The sequence below is a fragment of the Apiospora marii genome (genome assembly GCF_038362585.1).
Source record: "Apiospora marii strain CBS 49790 chromosome Unknown utg000013l_segment0_segment0, whole genome shotgun sequence".
Taxonomy (NCBI): Eukaryota; Fungi; Ascomycota; class Sordariomycetes; order Amphisphaeriales; family Apiosporaceae; genus Apiospora; species Apiospora marii.
The window spans coordinates 270,647-295,400 of NW_027117384.1; the positions used below are offsets into that span (position 1 = coordinate 270,647).

Genomic DNA, 24,754 nt, shown 5'->3' on the forward strand with positions numbered 1-24,754 from the left:
TGGATGCCTATTTGGAAGGGAGTACAGTGTTGAGAACTACTACTCTGTCCAAGTAACTACGCCTGTCACGATGAGGGGTTACAGCGGACAGGTTGTTTGACTGGGGAAGATACATAACTTACTGGAAACTGAGTAGAATCAGGAAAGTCAATATCCAATAAGAGGGGTTTGGAGAGGATATTCACGATCAGAAGGAGAAAGACTAATCATAAAGGGGGCAAGAGCGAGGCAAGGCAAGGCACAAGAATATTTCACAACATATTTTGATGCACACATCTTCTTCGATAGCGGAAAGCCGCAATGTGAACTTGTGGGTAAATGATGCCCAGTTCACCTGTTTTATTGAAATCAACAAGTAAGTACCCTCCCTGTCTTCTCTATCTCCAAGGTTTATCTCATGCTGACTCTAGCAGAAACAGAAACAGTAGAAACCGCACACAAAGGGTAGGCGTACTAAACACCACTGCCGCCCATAAGATCCAACCCCGTCTTGACTTCCTCGCCTGCCACCATAGCCTCCACGCCAGCTGCCCCGGCAATCATCTCGCTAGCCAGATCGCCACCTTCTTTGACCTGGACGCCGGCTTCCAGGAGCGCAGTCATCGCCTTCTGGCACACTGCGACCAGAAAATCCTGGTCCTCAAGTCCGGCGCTGAAGCGGATCTGGTTGGGGCTCAGCCCGTAGGAGGCGTGGTACTCCGGATCCGAGCGTCCCAGCACCATGGCGTTGTACGGCATCGTCAGCGTCATGTGTGCGCCGAGGTGGGGGCCCTGGTGGAAGGCGAGGTTGTCGTAGAACGTCTTGGTCTGCTCGGCCGTCTCGAACTCGACCGAGAACAAACAGCCGTACCCGGGCTCCGGAAAGTCGCGAGTCGACTTGCGGAGAAACGGCTCTAGGTTCGCGGCGCTTGAGGCGTAGCCAGGGTAGAGGACCTTGGTCAGCGGCACTTTGGGGTCTTCTGCCTGCGTCTGGAGGTAGGCGGCCATGGCGGCCGCGTTGCGGTTGAGGATGACGGAGCGGGGGAGGTAGTCGTCGCTGTTTTTGAGGAGGTGGCTCGCATCGGCCGCGAACAGCTCGTTACGGAAGGCCTCGGTGAAAATGGGCTTCAGATCTTTGTAGCTAGCGGCATTTGGGTTCAGGGCCACGGAGCCGGCCATGACGTCGGCATAGCCAGAAAAGGACTTGGTGAGAGACGTGATGACAGCATCGGCGACAGGGAGGGCGTCGACGTTGCAGAAGCTACCCACGGTTTCGTCGACAACTATGTAGAAGCCATGTCTTTGAGCCTGTGGGTTTGACATCAGCGTTAATCAACCGCCAATCTTCTATTTGTGTTGGGGACAGTACTCGAGTGAGCCACTTACAAGTTGCCGCAATCTAATCAGATCTGCGCTCACCAAGACAGGGTTGGAAGGGAATTCAGTGAACACATAGCTGCATTTCCCACCACCTTCGAGGTACTTCCCAAACTCGTTCACGTCGTCGTCACCGCACTGGCCGTAATGCTTCATGCCCGCCGGCTCCTCTTCGAAATAATGCCACGTGCTGTGGAAGACGGCACCGAACACGACAACCGGGAAGGGCCGCACTTTGACTGCAATCTCGTGGAAGCGCACGATGGCGGCCATACCCGTCTGGTAGAGGTAGACGTCGTCGGGTTTGACAGGCTGCTTTGGCTCCTCTACACAGGCACGCATCAGGAGTCCAGCGATGCGTTTGCAAAGGAGCTCGTGGCTTTCCACCTCGGGCAAGTACGTCGGAGTCGGGACGCCCTGCTCGTCCTGAAACTCCCCTAGGTATACGAAAGTATCTGCTCGAGGAAGTAGGTGTTCTGCCAAACGTGTGCTGAAGGTCAAGCCCGCATGTTGCCACATGAAGATGGCGCCCATCTACACCCTATGAGTCTTAGCAGATAGAAACACAGGCAACAGGACACCGGCTTCTTAGGCCCCAATATCGTTGACAGGGAGGCCCGGCGGCATCACGAGAGCCAGCTGCATACTGACCATCTTGGATATGTGAAACTCGACGGCATAAAGCCTCACGTCGGCGATCTCGACCACATGGTACTTCATGTCCTCTTCCTTGAGCCTCTTGTCCTTCCTCCACCTGCGAGAGTGGAGATCAGATAATGAATGTTGGACACATTGCAGAAGTAAGACCACGCACGGAAAGACTGAGATTCACTTACTCTGAGACGGCATGCTCCCGATTAGAAGCCCAGACGTCGGGAGAGAGGAAAGCGACTACCGAGTGGCCTTCTTTCAGACCGATCCTCTTGGATATCTCTGCGGTAAGCTAGGCGGGGAGAAGAGGAAGGATGCCGTGTCAGCAGGTAGCTTTCAGCCGGCAAGAAGGGAGGGGGTCTGGGTGGTGGTACCTGGGCGGCGGGTCCGAAGGGGAAGAAGCGAGGGTAGATGGACTTGAGCTGGTTGATAATAGTCAGATCCCCGTCGCGGAACCTAAGGGCCGTTGTCCAGCCGGGGGCGTGCATGGTGACAGTGTGCGGCCCCTCCGGCGGCAGCGAGTGCCCGAACGGGGTGTCGATGGCTGCCGCTGCGGCCATGGTTGGGAGAGGGGAATGAATTGCCTCGGGAAGTGCTCAGGGGCAAATCCAGCCGTTTTCAGACTTGCCAAGGGGGTGGAGGGAGAGGTACCAAGTTGAGAACGGCAGGAGGGAGCTAAACACGTCGCAGGATGGTCCACATGTTTATACTTTCGGCCGGTTAGTACACGCACCGTCCGACTCGGGATCTGACTTAGGTACTCCGTACTACTACGCGTAAACACAGGAACTTACTCAGCACGGCGGAACTCTCCGAGACACGACCCGAGACATCGAGAGCGGCCCTTCCGCAACTCTCCAGGGGCCCATATCGTGATGCAGGTTTTGGAGGGGCGCACCACACACATCCAGTGGGCCGTCTTCGATTCCCCGCCCCCGTGCTTGGCCCCGTCAGCGAGCATCTTGGCCAGCAACGTAGAACCTTCGCACCCTGCCTCAATATAAGCTCGCCGCCGAATGGGCCGGCTCAGAAGCATCTACGAGTTTCTGCTTGCCTGCATGTCTTGTTACGGTCCAGACTGATCTTGTATACCGGTATATCCCGCCAATGGCAACCCCCAAGGGCACAAAGGGCCCCCGGCGCTTCTGCCGATTCCCCGTAGCGGCGCTTCTCTAGGACGAGGTTGGAACAAAAACAAGAACTGCCGTCAAAGCGCTTCAATTAATATACAGCCTAAAGCAGGATATGCTATCGACAGAGCTATGGTTCCAAATAACTGCTGCGGAAATAGGTAGTGTACAACAATGAATACCCAAAGTGGCCAGCAGACGCTCAGCCCTTATCCAATCTCATGGGGCGTTCAAGACAATGATACAAACTGGCATTTTTAAAAACCCTCACCACATCTCCCTTTCCCTACCCTCGAATACAAAGTTCAAACCCACCGCAATGAACAAGGACACGCAGAGCACACTAGGCCCCCACTTGTCGTAGAACTTGGCCGCCTTCCGCTCTCGGATGGCACCGCTTCTGTACAGATAGATGGCCACCGAGTAGCAAAGAGCAAGAATGGCCAGGAGCGTAAAGACCCCGGCTACGATGAACGACACGAGGCTAGGCTTCGTGCCAAAGTTCAGCAAGGTGACGGCGATGGTGCCGATATAAATCGAAAATTCAAGCTACGCCGTCTTGTTAGCCTTGTCCTGCTCGGGGAAGCATCGGAGAATCACGTAGACTTACCCATCCTAGGAATGTTCTCTCGGCGGCAAAATACACCTTGGGCTCTACTCTGACCGGGACGTAGATCTTCTTCCCCTTCGGTGCTTTCACCTTCTTCGTCGAAACAACCTGGTCGCCGAAGAACATCTGTTGGCGGTTGCTGACCGGCACCGTGGTTCCTTGGGGATGCGGCAAAATAGTCTTCAGTACCGTCCAGGTCCCCTGGCCTGCAGCTCGTGCATACTTCTTTCCAAGCGCCGAGTAGTACGTCCAGCCACCGACCCTCCTCGACTCCTCCAACGCATCATCCAGATCGGAATCTTCGTCTTCCGAATCATACAGAAGATAGTCCGCATCTGCAGTGGCGTGGCTTGCCGTCTGATCCTCGAGATCAGCAACAGCAGCAGCGACAGCCTGGTCCCTTGTGCCTGGCTCTCCATTGCTATGGTCGCCGGGCGCACCGTTGTGCCCAGCTTCTTCGTCATCTGAGTCGTAATCGTCGTCGTCGTCATCGGCATCTGATGTCGAACCGCTGCCAGAGGAGTGAGCAGGCCGGCGGATGCCAAAGTCCTTGCTGGCTGGTTTCCGGATGTCGACGTCCATCTGGGGCATCCAGTAGGGCGAGAGCTTGATACGGTCGGGGAACAAGGAAGCACATCCATGGATGAACTTGGAGAACTTGGGGACAGCCTCTACGAGGTGACTCGCAATCAATTCCCGCACCCACTCCGGAGGTTCCTGTCCGTGCTGCGTCTGCAGCTTCACTTCCAGGACAGCGTAAGGGAATCTGACAATATCCTTGGCAGGAAGCTGAGAGAACGGGTAATCAATGCCAATGTCCGTTCGCCTCCAGTTCTTGCCAGCGCGAGCCACGCCGTCCAGGTTATCTTCGCGGACCATCGAAAGCTCCGTGTCCAATGAAATACGGACTCGGGCGTCAGCCGGGAGCTGGAAAGCAGTCCGGTTATAGAACGATCTGCAGACCGGCTTGTAATTCTTCTTCAGAACAGAGTATTGCACCTCCTGGGCCAATCGCTCTTCTTCGGCGATTTGCTTTTCCTGCTTCTTGCCCTCTTTACGGGCCTTTTCGAGCAGAGCAGCTGGTAGAAGGTCGCCTCGCATGTACGAGTTGACGTTCTTCTCCTTGACGTTGAAACGAGCCTTAACGGATTGCTCTCCGGTCCAATCCTCACGATGCGTCTTTCTCTCGACGAAGATCTGGTCGTTTTGCATGCCACCGTACCATCGTAGTCGAATAGCCTCGGCACCCTCGGTCTTCTTCAGTCGGCCTTCGTAGAGATCCCATTTTTCTGGGTTGTCGTAGTAAATAGAGGTAATGGCCGAGTCAGCCTGCTCGAACTCCTTCTTAGCGTTGAAAACAAGCACAGGCAGATGCTTCAAGATGATAAGCTTCAACTCGGTGACATTGTCCGGGTGGACCCAATATTTGGTTGTCTGGCGAACGAAGCTGGCCTGACTGCCACCGGCAGAACTGTCGCCCTTGACGGGGTTGCCTCTCGTACGGACGTTGTCGTACATCTTCGAGAGTTTGACAACATCGCGATCGTAGTCCTCGCGGTAGAAGGGCTTGGACTTCAGTCTGGTTTCCCACACAGGCTTGAGATACCAACCAGTCACTTTCTATAGGGAGGGAACTGTTAGCCAGAGCTCGTGGCTTTCCATAGGGACGGTGAAGCGGCGGGACTCACATCGTGCTTCTTAATGATCTTATAAAATGCTGTGTAATTGATCTGTACGAACTTGGCGAGATCGTGAACGTCGGCAATGATGTCGCTGATGAATTCCTCCCGCGCGACGAACTCTTCCTCGGCAGGACCGGGCTCGTTCGGACCGCGATCGTGCATTCTCTTGACCAGGCTGTCGACCTCCTTCTCTTCCCACATTATGCGACGCTGAATTTCGGAGGTCTTGACCTGGGTTTTGTTATAGACTTTCTCGAGTTCCTCGTCGAGTCTCTGGAGGAATCTGGCTTCGTCATTTTCAGCCCACTCCTGCTTCGGGGCCTTCTGCTTGTTCTTGGATGGCTCTGAGGGGCCAGGGGCGGATTCGTCTCGGACAGGGGGGCCGGAGGCCTTCTTCAGTTGCTCCTTGAGGTCATCGTAATCGACGTAGTACCACTGGTATTCCGAGATGACACTCGTGCGAAGTTGTTCTCCGAACTTCATGACGATGAGGCCTGGCTTGGCGCGCCAACTGGGATGGTGACCGTGGCGGGGAGAGATCCAAGATTTCTTCTGGGTTTGGAGGTCTTCTATAATCAGCATGGGAGATCATATGCATGCAGTAGGAAGAGACATATGTGGCAGATGTAGTGGCTGGACCGACATAGATTGGGGATACGGCGGTAGGAGGGAGAAAAGAAAACGCAACAACAACAAGACTGACGAATGCAGGTGGCTCCCGTACGTGAAGAAATGCGTTGGCTGGCTTAGCAACCGACTAACAAGAAGTGCCTGCGCTCAGACACAGGTATGGCCCTGGCAAGCGTCCATAAATACTTGAGGGAAGAAGAAGTACGGTATGCAGAATTGTGTAGGCGTAGGTGGGCAGATGGGTATGTATACTTACTATCAAATACCTCTCGTCTCCCTCTGACTGGAGGCTTCGAAAAAACAACCCGATTGGAAAGCTTGACTGGATAGGCAACGAACCTGCGCGAATATCCAAGACTCCTTCTTTCCCCTTTCTCACTTGCTAACTGGTGAGAACGGCAAAGGCGGAGGGGAGGGATAGCAATTACGAGATGACAAAAGATTCGATGTCGGGTTCGACAGCAAATAGGCAAGGAAGCCGAGCGAGGTTCATCAACAAAAGACAAGCTTCTCTCTGCATATGGTGGTTTGTAGTCGAGCAGCAACCATCGAAAGATCCCCACCGTGACGGAGCTCTGCCATCCCTGCTACCAAAAAACGACAAGGCTTCCAGAGCCATTGGCCAATTCGAGCCTCCTGTTGCAGCACGTGTCTGCCACTGAGCCCCCACTAATCCACCGAGAGTGACGTTACCGGGCCTGTAGGCTCCTCAAAAAAAGTAAACGAACCACCTGCGAACACCCGCTTGCGCTAACGGGATTCCTGCTGCATCCCCGGTGCAGCAGTCTGAGTCCTGAGAGACATCAGAATTATTTGTGGTTGAAATCACTGGATTTGCATACCTACTACATAAGTAATCGGGTGACGATCTGACCAAAAGTCCAAGCTGCTGCAGCGCAATGATCCCAACGTCAGCTTCATAAGCCCACTTTGGATAATGAGAAGTTTCATAGGTACTCTTGTATTACATAAATGAGTTTAGAATGCAATGCCTGTACATACAGTACAAATACTTCGTCTATTCAATGTTGTTTTGTTTACTTTCCAGGCTAGATCTAACGATACACCTAGGCTTCATTGACCAATCGAATAGAGCCCCCCCAACCCCACACTCTAAGCATACTAGGATGGCACTTCTCAATCAATTCTGGGAGCGGCGTATAGTCCGGAACTGATAGTTTTATCGGTTCATGCTGGCCATTAGTTTGTACCTAGGTAAACTTGACCCCGACGTTCTACGTTATACGGTGCATGCGCAAAATAACGTGGTTCAGTACTACCTAATTTCATGTGTTTGCTACTATGCATGCAAGTAATCACGATGCGATCAAGGATAGGCATCGGTTTGGAACACCAAGTCGCGAGTTCGACAAGGTGTTTGTCATCTGTGGTATTTCGATTTTCCATCCTGTGAACCTAACGCCCTCAATGCAGTCCCAGAACGCCAGCCCTGGAGGGCGATGAATACGTAACGACGAAACGCAGCAGCAGTAGGCGAAAGCAACAGCTTCAGAGACCATCGCCAGAACACACAGGGCCACCTTAAACCTTTCTCTTCTTCCTCTGGTTCTTCTTCTCTTCCGCTTCCCTCTCCGTCTTCTCGTTGACCTCAACCACCCAGTCGTCGGGCACGGTGCCTTCCTTGCGCTTGCCCTTGTAGCCCCAGGTCTTTTCCCATTCGCCCTTGTCCTCGTTGAAGGTTCGGCTCTTTTCGCGCCGCTGCTCGCGAGTCTTGGGCTTGATGCCCTTGCGCTCGGCGAATTGCTGCCATTTGGTCTTCTCCTTCGCCGCCGGAAGTGGCTTCTCTCTCGGCAAGCGAGTGGAAACCTGTGGTAACGTGAGGAGCACACCGGCCGGCGTAGATGATAACGGGAGGGTGGTGAGCATTTGGTTAACTAAACGGTATTCGGTCAGTGAAAAATGTTGCGCAAGTCAGGCCTGCTACAGTCGAGCCAGACGAAAAGGGTTTGGCACATACTCAGAGCCTGTGCGCCATCTCGTGCAGTCGCTGCGAGGCGTTCCTCGAGATCTCCGGACGAAGTGGAAGGCGGCAGAGGATTGGGGTCGTTCGCAAGGAGGAGGCCGAGGTCGAAGGTGTAAGGTGTCGGCTTATCGACGGTGATGTCCAGCTTGGGTTTTGTGGCGGCCATGGCGGGCAGAGTTGGCGATGATGTAGATTGGCCTTTCACGCAGCACTGTTGTTACGAGATCTTCAACACTGGGCGCCTGACTTTGCGATCCCGGAAATTTTGTAAGTTCGAACTTTTTGTCCCACTATGGCTGATATGATAAGAATAGCGCGTGCTGATTGGGAGTCGATAAGCTAAGTACCTTTTGACCAATGTACCTAATTGACCTTTACGCTTTGCGCCGGAGGCCCCATTCTTCCGGTACCGATACAGCCCGGTGGCTGTCAGTCCCCAATGAGCTCCCAGAATTTTGGGACTGGGGTTGGATCGACCTAAGCTCAATTGATTGAAAGATCAAGCTCAGAATTTCTTGAAGTCGCAGAGACGGCGTTCAAGTCACGACGACACAATGGCGACAGCGAATTGCTGGCGCTGTCTTGGGCGCCCGTCTACACATCGGCTGCTGGCCCCCTCCTCGCTTACATCCTTCAAAGCACCCACTTCGGTAGCCGCCTTCACGACCTCGGCCACACTCCTCGCCAAGGATGACAACAGCTTTTCCATGAAGGGCCATGTCCGCACCGGAAAGCGACTTGTGCTGGGAAAGAAGAAGAAGGGCAGGGGCGACAGATCGAAGCCCCCGGGACCCGGCGAACGAAAGGCCTTCCGTAAGCGCATACAACTGAGCAATGACAATGCTCTCAAGGTATCGGGCTTGCCCGAATTAGAAGCCCAGAAATTGGTCGATCCCGCTGCTGTCGGCCAGATAGTCAGCCTACCAACGGACCTAGTTGATCAGCTCAGGACCGTCGAGGCCTTCAAGCCAACTCAGAACTGGGGTCTATTCAGAAGCCCGCATATGCTCGTCAGGAAAGACACGGTCGACTTCCTAGGGGACTTGACTAAACGGGTGGGAAACAAGGAGACTGTGAGGACCGTCATCGGAGGCGAGCGCGGCGTCGGAAAGAGTATGCTGGGTCTGCAGACCATGGCTGCGGGTTTCATGAACAAGATGGTCGTTATTAACATCCCTGAAGGTCAGTAGCCTCTGTCTCTGTCATTTCACGTATGCTAACACTCGATCCAGCCCAAGATCTTGTTGAAGCACGTACCGACTACTCGCCTATACCGCGAACGACCCCGGAGCAGTTCTCGCATCCCTCCTACATCCTCAAGCTTATGCAGGCTATCCGCTCTGCGAACGAGGAGATTCTCTCAAAGGAGATTGTCAAGCTGGAGCACATCCATCTTCCCGTCTCCGTATCCCGCAACTCGTCCCTCGCCTCTCTTGCCAACGCCACCAAGGAACCCGAGTTCGCCTGGCCCATCTTCAATGCGCTGTGGCAGGAACTGCTCCAGCCCGGCCGGCCACCCATTATGTTCACCCTTGATGGCCTGAGCCACATTATGCGGATTAGCGACTACCGCAGCCCGTCTTTCAACCTGATCCACAGCCACGATCTTGCTCTCATTCGGCTGTTTGTGGAGGCTTTGGGTGGCAAGACCCACTTCCCCAACGGCGCAGCCATCGTGGGTGTGACGACAAAGGGCAACTCGCTCAAGGTCAAGTCCATGGACAAGGCGCTCGAGCAGGCGGCCGCCGATCAGGCTGGACTACCCATTCCGGAGAGGGACGCCTTTTATGCCAAGTATGACGAGCGTGTATTTGAGGCTCTGAAGGGCGTCAAGGTGTTTGATGTGAAGAGCATTTCCAAGCCTGAGGCGCGGTCCCTCATGGAGTACTGGGCTGCAAGCGGTGTCTTGAGGATGAGAGTAGACGAGAAGACCGTCAGTGAGAGATGGACACTCGCTGGAAACGGAGTCCTGGGCGAGCTGGAGAGGGCTAGTCTGTATGTGTCCAGGCTGTAACACAGCGTCGACAAATCATATAGCGCTATCATGTACTATTGTAAATACACGAATGTATAGATTCATGAATGTACAACAAGCCTTCAGTAACGCTTGCGGTGAAGAATCAGTAAAATATTCGCAACTGGCTGTTACTGCCTCATCCAGCCCAAAGAGAGTATAATACGTACAAAGACATTATACGGCAAAGCGCCCCCTGCCCCTTTTCTGGCCGAACCCAATCAATTTTAAGAGCAGTAGCCTCAGTGCTAATCGGCTGTATACCAGTGCAATTTCCAAAGAAGCTTTCTACTTCAATATTTGTCAAAGCTCTGTGCCTTGGTATCACACAGTCTACATTGGATTCAATACTGAGCATGTAGATTGCTGATGGAGTGTGTACTGATGCAGTATTCACCTCTTGATGTGAATATAGGACCCCTACACGACAGTATTTATAGCACCCATAATCGCCGATAAATTGTCCCCAATTTCTTCACCACCATTACTCTCCAAGCGCGTTCATATCCGGCGACTGCTTCAAAGGCAGATCAAGACAACACTATAGTGCCCAACCATTTGTTACCAACAGTTGAATCGGCGACCCCCTTTTTCCTCGGCGATCGACTAACCGCAATGGCTCACTTCAACGCAACCGAGGAGGAGAAGGCTTACCTGCTTCAGCACGGCAACAAGGGCAAAGTCCTGGAGATGATCCTACTCGTGAAGCAGTTGGCAGAGAGGGAGAAGGTTACCACAGCGGAGGTCATCGTTCAGGTCGAAGATGCCCAAGGGCAGCATCTTGGGCACTATTGCGCCAGGGGCGGTACACCGCAATGCCGTGGTAAGTCGCGACATACCCGTCCCTCTCGGACATGAACACGCATCCACTCTAGTATGGACATCGACTGACACTCTATCGCTGTATAGCTGCATTGATGCGCTGCCTGCTGGAGTTCACCTCGGCCCAGAAAGGCCTACGGAAGCTATTCCTCGACGCCCGCGACCGGGCTGGTAACACCCCCCTGATGGTCGGCGCTCGACAAGGTCATGCTCGCATGCTCGCAATGCTTGCATCGCATGGTGTACTCGTCACCACCAAGAACAATGCGAAGGAGACTCTCCTTCACCAGGCGGTACACGCCCATTCGATCGACACCTTGGAAGCTGCACTTCGTCGCGGGGCTGACATCAACGCCGGAGATGCCCAGGATCGGACGCCTCTGCACTGGGCTGCCATCTACAACGACCTCTTGGCCTGTAAAAGACTGATTCGTAAAGGAGCCAGTCTCGCGATCCAGGAAACGCATGGACACACCGTTTTACATATCGCCGCGAGATCTGGACATCTCGAAGTCGCCAGTGCTGTCCTTGCCGCTGGAGGCTTGACCGATGCACAATCTAAGGGAGGCGCCACGGCTCTTCATCTGGCGGCTGCCTGGGGCCATCCGACAGTCGTGTCACTTCTCGTCGACAATGGTGCCGATGTCAATGCCCAGGACTCAGCATGCATCACACCACTCCACGCAGCTGTGCTATCGAAGAGGGACGGAACTTTTGACTGCATCAAGACGCTTCTAGCTAGCAGCCACATCAAGCCGGAGCTCAAGAATAGCATGTGGAAGACTGCAGAGGAGCTGGCACATGGTCAGGAAGATGTCTTAGCTCTCTTCAAGCGCATGTGAAACCTGCTTAATGATAAAAAAGCAGTCGAAAGGCGCAAGGGAGCAGAGAGCAGTATTGTATGTGATGGGGTTATTGATCGCACATGATTCATAGGTTTGATTCTTCACAAAAGATATCGTACTCGAAATCGTCATAAACGATTGAACACACTAGCAATGCTACGAGAAACACCACCGTTCCCTGAAATCATACGATTGCGCTCAGTCGCTACTCAGTGAATACTTCGTATAAGTCAGGCTTCCCCCAGAATCGGCAGTTCAAGCAGCAAAGAGCCCCTTGAATAAAACCTTCATTTCACCCCATGCGCATCCTTTAGCGCCCGGATGGAGTCCTGATCGTATTCATGCTTCTGCGGCATGGGCCGCCAGTACATCCACATGTGCGGACACCCGACGTAGCGCTTCATCGTGACCTTGACGTTGCCAGCCTGGACGAGCTTGAAGCCATAGGCCTCGGCCTCGTCGCGCAAGGGGTCCACGGCGCCGGTGCGGATGAAGGTGTCGCAGAGGCCCCGGAAGTTGTCGGCCTGGAGGGGGCAGGTCCACCACTCGGGGACCAGGGCGAGGCGCTCGGGCAGCTCGTCCCGCGGGAAGCAGATGCCGCCGAAGAGCCGGATGCGGGCGAAGGGCAGGACCGGCCCGTTGGCGAACTCGCTGAAGGACGGGTACGGCGACTCGGACGGGTCGTCGTACAGGAGCGACTTGTCCGTGCCCGGCACCGTGGCCATGCACAGTCTCAGGGGCACGCCGGCGTCCCTCGCCAGATGCTGCAGCACCAAGCTGATGGTGGCGCCGGCAGATATCCCGCCTACCGATACCGAGTCTGGGTTGATGTTCAATTTCTCCGCCGAATTGCGGACCTTTGGGCTTGGTGTTAGTGTCCGTAGCGCTGCAGTGTTTCCGAAAGGACTTATAATTCGGACAACATACCCATTGAACAGCAGCCCATCCATCTTCCACACCCTTGCCCCAAGTAGCCTCTGGATTTGGATTCAAGGAGTTAGCAAACAAAACATCGCTCGCCTACGCTGAGCCAGCCACGGCCCGTGGTCTGGGCAACCTACCAGGACAATGCCGATAATTCACGTCCACCACAACAACGCCGGCGCCATCCCTCATGTTCAGACACAGCAGTGCATCGGTCGTTAGGTCGCCTAGTACATGACCGCCTCCGTGAAAGTTGAGATGAACCCCGTAGGGGCCCTCCCCCCACTTGGCCGGGTCGGGACGGTAAACCTTAACCGGGATCTGAGCCTGGCCGTCGGTGGAGGCTACCGCGTCGTCGGTGACCCCCTCGTAGCCCGTCGTGTCAGTGCACCATGGCGGCGCGTAGAGCGCGGGGTTCTTGCGGACCTCGGCGAGGGGGGCCTCGTGCTGGGCCGGCGAGTCCGAGTTGGCGCCCCACACGACGAGCTCGACGGCCTTCGGGTCATACTGCGCCTGGACGTGCGGCTCGAAGAGATCCTCGGCCGTCTTCTTCGTCCTCGGCGCGGCCATGGGGTCGGCCGCGCCGCCGGGCTGGGAATCGTGGTCGCCCATGGTCTGCTGCTGCGGTCCAGGGAAGCAGGCAGACAATAATAGCGAAAGAAAAATAAAAGGGAAATGGGAAGGCGGTTCCACTGTACGTGACTTGGGGATTTCACAAACAACAACGTGTACGAAGAGTGGCTGAAACACAAATTGAATTGTATCGAACGACTTATATCTTACATGAGTATTTAAACATCCCCTAGACGGGCATCATGCAACTCGAACACTGTGCACACTCTGTGGATACCTTCCTTCCAACCCCGCACTCCAGACTGGATCTACCCGTCGGCACTGGGGAAGGCAAATGCGGAGGTTCTTTTCGTGAGATACCTTCCCCTTGTTATGCTTTGGTCGAAGGCTGCTCCATCTAACTGCCTATCGTGGCTGACTCTAGTTTACAACTTGCATGTATCCTGTCCTTCAGTATTATCGAAACATTAGCGTTGGTCCATAATCCGGATAGCGGGCGACACTGAGCCAACCCTCCTCCCCTGTCCTGTAGTGGTATACCCTCCGACTTGGCCAAACGAGCCAGCAATTGTTATATCCATTCATGTAATTCCAAACAGCAAAATCCGCCGGAATACTCCTGTCGCGTGCGTACCCACGCAGCATTCATGTCGTTTTCGTTCGTTCTTTCGTTCTTTCTTTTGTACAAGCGCCCTCCTCCCATAAGCTCCATGGTGCTGGGCCAATCAATACATCAAGCCATCCGACTCGTGTCACAGGCTCGTCAAAGAGGTATCTCGGAGAACTCGCATAGTACTGCCTGTGACTTCACTGCCTGAGTCGTCCTTGCTGCGGACCCTGTTGACACGCCGCTCCAGCTCCACGGCGCGATCGCGCTCGCGCTCGTCCCTTACAGCGCTGGCGGCAAGGTGACCACGAGGGAGGCCCTTGACCCGATCTCTCAAGGTCTGGATCTCTTCTTTCAACGCAGTCGAGCTGGTGGAGAAGAAGATCACCGAGTTCCAGACCCCCTGCAGCGGGAGCACGATGCCTGCCGCCAAGTTGATGCCGAAGCTGACTTCGTAAGGGTTGACGAGGTCGTGGATGCGATTGATGGAGCTTGGCGTCCATGTGACGAGCACCGATATGGCAAAGACAAAGGACGTTCGGAGGTATGCCAACTTAACTGGGTCCATGTTGTTGAACTTGCTACACCAGCGGGTGTAAGCCTTGCGCAAGTGCGCCCACACCGACTTCTTGGGAACGGGATCGGCCGTAATCCGTGTGACAGTGTGGTACGGGCTCTGGGATGTGGACTGTTCAGGCGTCAGGTCCAGTCGGGCTTGGTCGGGTTCCTCCGCAGGTCCATCGAACCAGTTGATGGCAGTATGCGACCTAGGCTGTCCACTGCTGTTCGGGTTGGTTCGTTGGACACTGGTGGTTTGCGTCACCTCGGTTGTCGCAATGCTACCCATAATAGCAGCGTTCGAGAACAGCTTCTGATGCCATTGTCAGAATACCGTCCACGTAGGAGATGACTCCATGGCATCGGGAGACTCACCTTCTCCCCCGAGTCCCGGGGTGCCGGCACATCTCCAGCAGGGTTACTAAGCGATAGATTGCGAAGCTGATTGCGCTGCTTGAAGACGTAGTATCCTACTGCGATATAGATACAGGTAGATAAGAGGATGCACACCCATATGGGCAGGTAGTATGTGTATATGCGCAGGTTGCTCCAGTCTTTATCAATCCAACACCACAACTGCGACAAGGTTAGCCTGCAGTGATTCCTGGGGTCTCAGGGCGTGGTCCGCATACCGTCGCGTTCCCGTACACCTGGGTTCGGTCTTCTCCGCGCGCCACTAGCAGCCACACGGCCGGGATGAACGGAATGCCGTAGCAGATGCAAAAGTACGCCCACCAGTACCCAAGGAAGCTGTTCGGGTTGGCAGCGAAGAAGAAGACCATGTAGACATTGACAGCCATGGCGAAGGACCACCACGGATCGGATTGCATAAACCTTTTGAGAACACACACACATTAGCAAGGACTTTGGCATCATCGCATGATAATTTCCTCCCCGTCGTATCTTGATATCTTGAGGGGGTAGTGTGCAGGCGGGGTTGGCGACATACATCTCAAACATGAAGGCCTGGGTTTGGCATAAGGCGCTATCCGGGCCTGCCTCGATTCCTGCATATCCGATGAGACAGGCAACGCTGGCGCCCAGGTTGGCAAATGATGCGAAGATGATGAAGGTGTTTGGGACTGTGCGTAAGCGTTTGAAAGCGGCGAACGCGACCAGGATGAGCAGGACTCCGGTAACGGAAAGCGAAGCACCGACTCTCTCGAAGATGACAATGGTGTTGACTTGCTCTCGTGTCAGAATCGCGAACCTGCTCTGTCCTTCGGGCTCCGACAACGCCGTATCATAGTTTGCTTCGCTGCTGTCCATGACTGCATCGCCATAGGAGCTCATACTGTTGTTGGCAAACTCGACGAGCCAGTTGGGCGGCGGCAAGTGACCAGCTCGACCGGGTGTGGAACCGTCAAGGCCTGTCTTTTCTCCAAGAAAACCGCCCAAGAACCTGCGTAGTACGGTTACAAGATTAGAGCAATGAAGGGTTGCCCAAGCTGAACGGCATCGAGCCGAGAAGCGTGGGTCGACAACGTATTTAGTCGGGAGAACCCACCATAGAGAACGGGTTTGTGAATCCTGCTGCTGTGGTATAGTGACAATATCTGGAGATTGGGTTGTGTCACGGATGACAGCGTGCACACACACACACGGTACAGGAAGAGAACAAGGACGGCGGATCAAAGGTGGGTGCTGATCCGAGGTGAAGAAGGTATCACCGATATTTAGCCCGGGTAGAAGCTGTAGACGTGCAATGCGCTTAGGAGAATGAAGCAAAACCGGCGAGGTAAAGATGACGAGGACTGAATGAAAGTGGTGTGGAATCATCAGCGATACATAGGTTGGGCGGGTTAGGAATGAAGCAGAAAACGGGGTTATGCGTTGTAGGTTGTAGGTAGGTAGGTAGGTAACATCAGGATTGTATGTAGGACAATAGACGCAACCGAATGAATGGGAATGCGATTAAGCTTAGCAGGCAAGCAGCCGCATCATGGCTTTCCCGCCGGGTTACGTGTAGATGTGCAAATCATCAAGGCCCTAGCCCCGACCTGCAAAGCCAAGAAGAGACAATATAGGAGAGAGACAGAAAAGAGGAGACGGCGAGACTCATGGCATCTTCCTATTTGGGAGGTGAGCCCAAGTACAAACGCTTTGGGACCCGTCGAGTCGCCCTTTTGGTTACACGACTGCAAAGACCGTGGCCGGAGAGCCGTGACGTGCAGATGGAAGCAAGGAGACCAGGGAAACATTTCTATTTTGTTTCTTGAAGTGCAGGAAGTTGTCTGCAAACCTGGACGCCTGGCCTTCTCAACACTGTGTCGGCGGCCACTGCTCAGGCAGGCTACTTGGACTCTTTTGGAAGTTATATGAAGGGTCATAAAGGTTGCTGTCTTCATGCTACAACAATCGAACCGTATGTTGACACTGGCATACGAAGTATGTGTTGAAGATACATCGGTAGTCAACGTGAGCTAGACCAGCAGCTGGTTCAGGTACTATCCAACCCAATAAGGTTGTACTACCTGAGATCCATTCCGTCGCACTTCTCTTCTCTTCCCTTCCGTGCTCGTTCCAATTGATGATCGTTTGTTGCCAGGTACATACATACATGTCCACCTTATTATGAAGCATACATCCCCAAACGAAAGCTCGTTCAATTAGTTGATCCTTGCCAACCCCCAAGCCTGTGAAATCATGGCAAGAAAGACGAGTATCATGCATGTCAGCAAAGTGGCACCTGCCAGGACCCATGGTGGCAATCATCAAAGACCAAAGATTGGTCCGTCCCATCCTATCCCATTCCATCGCAAGAGCTGGGGAATGGTCAAGGCTTCCTTTCATCTACGGAGCAAAGCTACACACATCTTACAGCTTCACGAAGTTCTTGATGCATTTGATGGCAAATGGTCATAAGAGGAGGAGGAAGAGGAGGAGCACGAGGGACCCAATTGGAGAATGCGCCAAATGCTACTTGCGATTGCCATGTCGACAACACGCAGACAAGGTCGGGCCCCTTGCTTCGTCCGATACATTGATATCCTATCCGCCCATTCCCTTCGCGTTTGATCAGTCCAAGGGGGAGGGGTGAATAGAACCCGGCACACCACCTCACCTCCGGGAAAAAGTTTTCATACATCATTCCCTGCCTGCCTGCCTACTGCTGCGTGGTACTGCCGACTGCCATGATGCCTGTGCGTACACAGCATCGTATAATATGCAGTTCTTCCAATCATGAACAGTGTAGACGTGTTCTGGGGATGTACTGCGGCTTTGTACGACATAGCCGGGCCTCTGGACCAACCACATGTCGTCGCGCCATGCATACCTAGCGTATGCCGTCAGCTGGGGCCGTTGCTAGGGAAGCATGGGTGTTTGCTTACGTTACTGCTTGAGATCATTATGGGACGTTGCAGACCAACGGGACGGGAATTGGAGGCACGGGAAAGCGGTCTGCTTGTAATAAAGCCCTCAACCCCCCAAACCCGAAGCAAGTGATCGAGAGATGCCTGTGTCCCGGTCTCTCTACGCGCCCCGATTTGGAGACATAGTTTGCAGTCCACGACGATCACTTCATCAGGCTGGTCACCTCACCGATTTACTTCTCTCCTCGATTTTGTCGCAGCCGGATTCGCCTGTCTTGATGAGTATGCCGGCATGGGGTTAAACGGTGGAAGGAGACGCCCAGATAGGCCTGGCCCGGCCGTTTGACGCTCAGACATTACCGTTTGTGGCGTCCCATGAAGAATTCCGCGTCATGCCATTGGCCCGAATCGTGGTTTGCCAACTTGGCAGCGTCGCTCTACCTACCAAGCCCATCGTATGACCTGCATTGAAATACACGACCTCACCCAAAGCGCACATCCACGCAATATGACGGCTGCATGTATGTATGCACACCGTTTGGGTGATTGCATTGCCATCCTAGCAAGGTAGGTGGTGATCAGTAGCAACAAACGACTGAACCGACCAATGCGAGACCCCCAACCCATGGCCACATCGGGTAGTCGTTGCTTGCCACCTGAAGGCTGAATTCGACCTTGCCTCGGGTTGCACAACCATGTCTCGAGGCCAGAGTCGAGTTTCGGCACGCATATTGACAGCGACGCAAGACCAAACTGCCTGGCTCCCCCTGATCCAGATCAATTTCAATTAGAGGATGGTCCTTCGCGTTATTGACCTCTCATCGGGAAACCCTCTGCGAGGCATGAGGGGTCTGCCTCGATGTGCGTTGAGGCTCGAAGAGAACGTCTAGCCTCCTAGCCTCCTTGCTTCGAACCACCCCTGCTCATGTCAATATGTTTCAGATCCCAATGCGCCCAGGAACAAGCTCAGAAGGTCTGCTGTCGCAGAATATTGTTATTCACAACGTAAACCACGTGCATGCGCGCCAGTAGAGTTCCCTGGGGGGGTTGATGACGTTAACGGCTGAGGGCGGATAACAAAAGTAGAATATAATGCAGGACTCTGCCCAGCGCCATCATCGAACATCACGACATAATCTCAAGATTGCCCATCCCCCCTCCCCTCGAGTCCAAGTACAACTCAATGCTTCCGTATCCCATGTTTGATAGAATACTCAATTCATATCGCTAATCGACTCATACCTCTACCGCACAAGCACGCTTATACCATAACATATAGAACAGTAACTTCCGACGCGCTCTCAACCATTCAATTCCTTCTCTTCACACATTTAAGGCCCTCGATGCTGACATTTTGGCGGCTTGAGCCCACTGGCAATACATTCTTCGCCATCCTAACCGGCATGACTGGCGTCCCGCCTCACCCCGACCTTCACGCGCGAAGCCAAGAAAGGAGTGCTCTACTTGTTGCCAGGGGGCTTATTGAAAGTCCCGAGTATACCAAATTGTCAGGTAATACTCTCCCAAACATCGTTACCTAGAGATTACAACCAAGAATGAACACATACATCCGATTCCCCGGCTCATGGGAAAGTTATTCTTTGCCTGCCACCCCTGTTATAGTATACATGCATATCTCGAGTCAGAATGCGTGAAATCAGGTATTCCAATCGGTCCGGGTCTCGGGAGCTGCAGGTTTGCTGTGTCGGTCATCACACGTTACTTACACTCTCTACCCTTGAAACCGCTGCAGTAGGGAGGTCGCCAAGTGTAGACTAAAGTATCATGCATCGCAAGAGCAAACAGCAATCTACACGAGGAACCCATTTCGCATCGCGATAGAGCGGATTTATAATGGTGATTCCACCACACTACCAATACCAAGATTGTCGCAGATTGGGCCGCATCTGGGCCGGCAAGTATTTGTATTACGTCCGTGTTTTCGTTGGACTTCTTCCGACACAAAAATCATCACGTACGGCCAGGACCGGATGGCCCGTAGGATCAGGAAAGACGATATCGGCTGTTTCGGAACAGTAGGACTACTTGAGGGTGTCTGGCAGGTCTCGAAAACCCGTTTGTGGCACAGCGACGCGAACTGCACCTCCTGAAGTGACGACGGTAACCCCTTTGCCCCCATAGCCAAAGAACGATGATAGCCAATGCCCTCCAAAACTCGCTTAAACTGGTTTGATCGTCAATGTCATAAGAGCACATAGCAAACAACAAATCGTCCGACATGAGGCCATCCCCCTCCTAGTTTGTCGGGAATCTGCCCATACAAGCGCTTCAATGGACAGTCGACTCAGAAGTCATCCCTACAAGAAGCCCTGTTCAGGCCAGGCCCCAACACTACTAACGATAGGCTCAACCGGCAAAATGAACAAAATACAGAGACGTAGCTCAATTGGCTCTGCATATTAGAATGCACCTTATTATATCTAGTATGTGTCTGTAGTAGACTGGCTGCCTAGCTATACCTGACTATGTAAGAGCAACGGATTGCTCTGTAGAAGATTTCTGTTTTACTCCTATGAATGCCAAAATAGACATGCAAATTTTGCGCCCCTAATACCCTCGTCCCCCGAATCTCCGAACCCATGGACCACCCAAAAACACCCATCAAAGCGTATACATGAAATCAGGGCGATGGTCGCCAAGTTGGTCGATTTGCTGCTCCGTCTTTCCTTCTATCAGGTAGTCGCGCTTGCCTTCCCGGCGCTTCCTATTCTCGATGCGCAGTAGTGTTGTCATGAGAAGGCTGCCACCGAAAAGGAATACAATCATGTAGGCGAGGATCACCGCATGTCCTTCGACGTACCGAGGCGGGTTGTAGTAGATGTTGGAACTGACGATCCCGTTGAGGTTTCCCCAGCCAATCACGAAGCCGAGTACGACACCGCGCTTGTAGACACCCTCGATGTTGTTCGCCATCCAGCTGATGGTGTTGGAGATGCATGGGTAGATGCCAAGCGCCCCGAGGAAAGTCCCTGCGTATTTGACGGCGGCGCTGTCGGAGCCGATCATCATAGCAAACCCGACTATACCGATGGCACTAACCGCGATGTTGCAAATCCCACGCTGGCGTGTGCGGTCGGCGACGAATCCAATGATGACAGTGAGGATAGCGGCGGCTACGTAGGGCGGGACACTCATGAGTTGAGCGCGAACGACGTCCTTCCCATCAGGTCCGCTCCACCCAAGTTCGGAAACAATTGAAGGCAAGAAGAGCGAGAAGGCATACAAGGGCATGTCGCAGCCCATGTAGATGGCCATTCCAAGCCACATCTTCCAGTCCTTGAGCCCATCCCATAGGTAGCAGGACTTCCAGTCTTCGTGCTGAGCCGAAGCCTGCTGGTCCATCTTGAGTCGCCGAACAACACGTGCACGATCAGTGTCGTTGAGGAATCGAGCATTGTCGGGGAAGTCGTGGACCATCCAAAAGGATGCAAGACCAAAGCAAACGGTGAGGAGACCTTCGAGGATAAAGATCCACTCCCAGCCTTCTATGCCACTGATCCCATCCATCTTCTCAATGGCCGCGGCGAGAAGACCCCCAAAGGAGCCGGAGATGGCAGCAGCGGAGAAGAAAATTGCCTACACAACCTAGTCAGAAGACCTTTCAATCCTAGAGAGTATGCGACGGGGCAACTCACGGCTCGAACACCGAACTCTGACCGCTTATACCAACAGGACAGATAGTAGTTGACGCCGGGGAACAGGCCAGCTTCCGTCAATCCAAGGAACCAGCGAGCAGCCATAAGGCCAGACCAGTTGTAAACGAAGCCCATACCGATCATCGAGCAACCCCACAGAATCCTAGATCCAAATGTTCAGCATTGCACCACAAGAGATAGAAACTGGCGGCTTACATGATGATGGGTATGAAAATGGAAGGGCGGAGCTTCTTGAGAAGGACATTGGTGAGCGGTTCAAAGACCGAGTAGGACACGAAGAAGATAGTCAGGGTTGCGTTGTAAGATGGTGTACTGAGATCCAGATCACCCGAGAGGCCCGCGATCTTGGCGTTGCCAATGTTTGTCCGGTCCAGGAACGCCAGTAGGTACAAGACGCAGAGCTATGCAGTTCATGTCAGCCTTCGATCGCGACCCAATGGCATATGATAGATTGCGCAGCTGCTCCACACTTACCCATGGGATGAGAATCCAGTCTAGACGCCATACCAGAGCGCGGTCCTGACATGTTTTTGTAAGTCAACTTCCCAGGCGGGCTCAGGTCCAGCCATTGAGTATCGGCACTCACTATCTTTGCCCGTTCCTCCGGGGACAGATGCGCGTCTGGGTCATAAGGCAGGTTGTGATGATATCCGCCGACTTCTGGCGAAGCATCGCTCTCGTGTCGGGAGGAGGCCGCCTTCCCCTCGCTCTTCTCGATGTCACTCATGCTATGAATGTTGAGCCAGCGTGCAAGCGCGCTGCAGAAGAATTTTCAAAAAAGAATATCGAATCAAGTTGAAGCCAAGGCGCAAAAGCACCAAAGCCCGCAAAGGTTCTCGTTGAATTGAAGGTTTCCCGGATGGCCCACCGTGACGCACCAAACGGTAAGTTCGGGAGGATGGGAGCCCAGTCTGAGTGCAAAGTAGGTAGGCGAACTGCTTGCCTATAGGGAGTATGTATATATGTTGATGTGTACAAACATAGGAGGTGACCTTCTCAACAGAATCGCGAAGAAGGCGGAGCGAGATTGGACATTGAAGAAGGGAAAAAGAAATATTGGTAGAGAGATACAGGTAGAGCAGGTGAAAGGAGGTCCCAGAACCGAGTGCAGGTTACTTGAGCTGGGAGTGAAATGGAGGATCGGCATTTATGAGCGAAGGGAGCCCAGGTTATTTTCTTATCCTGGACGAGATTGGAGAAGGGGAGGGTTGTTTCTGGGGTGTAGTGCCCAAGGCGGAAGGAGGTACCTCGCCTACCTCTTTGCCTCCGTACATATGTCGGTAGGAGGTTGATCAATTTGATTGATAAATCTTACTTACCTTACCTGATGGGCACACACACACACACACACACACACCCATACCTACATAGACACGCCACATACTCCACTATCTACACCCTACATTACTAAAGAACAAGTCTTTTCGAGTTAATCGTCCATGTTGTACTTAATCAGTTGACGTGCATCGCATTTGCCTAGGGACTTCACGTCGGTAGTTCCAGTCCGCTAAAGAAGAGAATTCGGAGTTGTGTGTGGGTCAAAGACTACTACTAGATCACGGATAGGGTGCTTACTGCGAATGCATGCCTATGTGTATTCGAGGGCCATCGAGTTTCATGGGCGTAACTTTTATCAAGGTTCTTGAACTACATGGATATCCGCCCTGCTAGCTATCTATCGCCATTTTCTGGGTGAGGCCCTTTCTCCCGCACAGGCGAAAAGATTTGTTTGTGGCTGGTCCCGGAATTCACGATTCGGTGTGGCCGTCGCGCCATCGCTTCGGCTCTCTGGCGTCGACTCGAATGCCGCGGTTTGGTGATGTGTGTGTTAGTGGTTGTCCACTGACCTAGCACCCAACCCAGCCTGCTACAGCTACTTAGGTAGCATCGTAGACTCCCCCACTCCCCCATGTTTATAATGTAGCCCTAGCTTGAAGCCTATTTCTTGGCGAGGCAAGCTTTTAGACAGGCTGGGGGACTGGAGATCGTCTCGGTGCGGGGGTTAGCTACGGCTCCACGGCCGAGGTAGGACCCTTAGGTAGTACTCCTAAATGCCCTCTGCCCTACCTACCTCTACCAACCGATGTGGATATGTAATCAATCACATACCTCCTATCTTCATTCTTATACTAAGCCCTGCTCCCTCTTCGAAAGCCGGCGATTCGACTGCTCAAGATCTGCAATCACTCACTCTGCAGTCTCGAGGCATGGTTGCAGAGTGTCACATGGGGTTGTGTCCCATTGATGGAAGGATGTGCGTAAAAATGGCCGAAGGCTGTGCTCCATTGTGCTCCCCGCAGGCCCAAGGCACATAATGTAACATTGCCACCAATTGATTGCACTCAAGAGCGCACAATTGAGCGGGATGAATGTGTGCTGTGCTAAGCTAAGCTAAGAAGTATACATGTATATGCATTGATTGATATAGGGCAGCTTCTTTTCGCCAAAGCTTGGACGAGAATGGCATCCGTACCTCGAAGACTATCCAAAAACTCTGCTTGCCCTTGCGGCCGAAGCCTCGCTCGAGACATTGAGGTTTTTCCATGACCTCAGGCCGGTGATGTTCACAGAAACCCGTCAGCAAGAGACGGTCGCACGAGGTGAAAGCTATGCTCACGGTGAGTGTCTAGTCATGGTCATACAGATCGCTGCAGTGCTTCACTGGCAGCCTGTCAACCTGCCGAGTAAACATCAATCACCAGCATGATTGCGAATCACGCCGGCCTGGCGGGAGACCCGGGCAAATCACACCCGGGGTAGCATCTTGCCACTAAGAGAAAAGCCCTCGGAAGCAGCACGGCACCGGCAAGCGCCACATAACTAGACTGAGCCGTCGAGTATTCGGGAGGAATATGTACTTCTAGATATGCTAAAGAGACCCCAGCACCCAGCTATGACCCCCATCGCCCACAATTTACCCCGCGTGCGGGACATCCTCTTATGTACCTATGAGGTATGTAGATATGTATGTAATACTGCGCTATCAATTGACGATTGATATGTAGGAGAGAAGGCGGATGTAACTATTTGAGGTACTCTGCTGTCAGCATCTATGCAATGCGATTTCAAAAAGAATCCGTGTCACTCGATACTCATAATCCACATGCCTTTAATTGGCAACGAGTAAGACTAGTGCGGGATTTTCGGAAGCCGCCATCGCCTTCTCAACAAGAACTGATGCTACCGCCCGTCCATCCTTGGGCCTACCCAATCACAAGTCAAGCGTGTTGGCGGGGACCGCATCTCGTAAGGGGGATGGGAATTCCCTACCACTAAGAGCAACAAAGTGATATCCGAACAAGGTCTCGACGAACCTGGCGCCTGGGCCTGGATCCGGACCCGAACCCACGAGCACCCCAACCCCAGGCCGGTAACAC

General features: G+C 53.4%; 8 protein-coding genes across 8 annotated transcripts; 2 read left to right on the forward strand and 6 right to left on the reverse strand.

Annotated features, from left to right (window-relative positions):
- Nucleotides 1–453: 453 nt before the first annotated feature.
- PG985_015244 (uncharacterized protein) lies at nucleotides 454–2,567 on the reverse strand (the record flags this gene model as incomplete). The annotated part of the gene is made up of 5 exons (XM_066835010.1): nucleotides 454–1,287; nucleotides 1,366–1,890; nucleotides 2,008–2,110; nucleotides 2,193–2,299; nucleotides 2,382–2,567. The coding sequence occupies 5 exons, from the start codon at nucleotides 2,565–2,567 to the stop codon at nucleotides 454–456; spliced, it is 1,755 nt and encodes a 584-aa protein (XP_066676213.1).
- An 837-nt stretch (nucleotides 2,568–3,404) lies between these two features.
- Nucleotides 3,405–6,011, reverse strand: PG985_015245 (Vacuolar transporter chaperone 4; the record flags this gene model as incomplete). The annotated part of the gene is made up of 3 exons (XM_066835011.1): nucleotides 3,405–3,686; nucleotides 3,748–5,367; nucleotides 5,436–6,011. The coding sequence occupies 3 exons, from the start codon at nucleotides 6,009–6,011 to the stop codon at nucleotides 3,405–3,407; spliced, it is 2,478 nt and encodes an 825-aa protein (XP_066676214.1).
- A 1,590-nt stretch (nucleotides 6,012–7,601) lies between these two features.
- Nucleotides 7,602–8,209, reverse strand: PG985_015246 (ribosome biogenesis protein; the record flags this gene model as incomplete). Its single annotated transcript, XM_066835012.1, has 2 exons — nucleotides 7,602–7,954; nucleotides 8,038–8,209. 2 exons carry the CDS (start codon nucleotides 8,207–8,209, stop codon nucleotides 7,602–7,604), a joined length of 525 nt encoding a protein of 174 aa, XP_066676215.1.
- A 388-nt stretch (nucleotides 8,210–8,597) lies between these two features.
- Nucleotides 8,598–10,057, forward strand: PG985_015247 (mitochondrial 37S ribosomal protein mS29; the record flags this gene model as incomplete). Its single annotated transcript, XM_066835013.1, has 2 exons — nucleotides 8,598–9,225; nucleotides 9,276–10,057. The coding sequence occupies 2 exons, from the start codon at nucleotides 8,598–8,600 to the stop codon at nucleotides 10,055–10,057; spliced, it is 1,410 nt and encodes a 469-aa protein (XP_066676216.1).
- A 615-nt stretch (nucleotides 10,058–10,672) lies between these two features.
- Nucleotides 10,673–11,721, forward strand: PG985_015248 (uncharacterized protein; the record flags this gene model as incomplete). Its single annotated transcript, XM_066835014.1, has 2 exons — nucleotides 10,673–10,880; nucleotides 10,967–11,721. The coding sequence occupies 2 exons, from the start codon at nucleotides 10,673–10,675 to the stop codon at nucleotides 11,719–11,721; spliced, it is 963 nt and encodes a 320-aa protein (XP_066676217.1).
- Nucleotides 11,722–12,011: 290 nt separating this feature from the next.
- On the reverse strand, nucleotides 12,012–13,260 carry PG985_015249 (uncharacterized protein; the record flags this gene model as incomplete). The annotated part of the gene is made up of 3 exons (XM_066835015.1): nucleotides 12,012–12,581; nucleotides 12,652–12,701; nucleotides 12,786–13,260. 3 exons carry the CDS (start codon nucleotides 13,258–13,260, stop codon nucleotides 12,012–12,014), a joined length of 1,095 nt encoding a protein of 364 aa, XP_066676218.1.
- A 713-nt stretch (nucleotides 13,261–13,973) lies between these two features.
- PG985_015250 (g-protein coupled receptor) lies at nucleotides 13,974–16,165 on the reverse strand (the record flags this gene model as incomplete). The annotated part of the gene is made up of 4 exons (XM_066835016.1): nucleotides 13,974–14,699; nucleotides 14,762–14,962; nucleotides 15,019–15,220; nucleotides 15,336–16,165. The coding sequence occupies 4 exons, from the start codon at nucleotides 16,163–16,165 to the stop codon at nucleotides 13,974–13,976; spliced, it is 1,959 nt and encodes a 652-aa protein (XP_066676219.1).
- A 4,157-nt stretch (nucleotides 16,166–20,322) lies between these two features.
- Nucleotides 20,323–22,104, reverse strand: PG985_015251 (uncharacterized protein; the record flags this gene model as incomplete). The annotated part of the gene is made up of 5 exons (XM_066835017.1): nucleotides 20,323–21,297; nucleotides 21,357–21,519; nucleotides 21,573–21,778; nucleotides 21,852–21,896; nucleotides 21,964–22,104. 5 exons carry the CDS (start codon nucleotides 22,102–22,104, stop codon nucleotides 20,323–20,325), a joined length of 1,530 nt encoding a protein of 509 aa, XP_066676220.1.
- Between the last annotated feature and the right edge of the window lie 2,650 nt (nucleotides 22,105–24,754).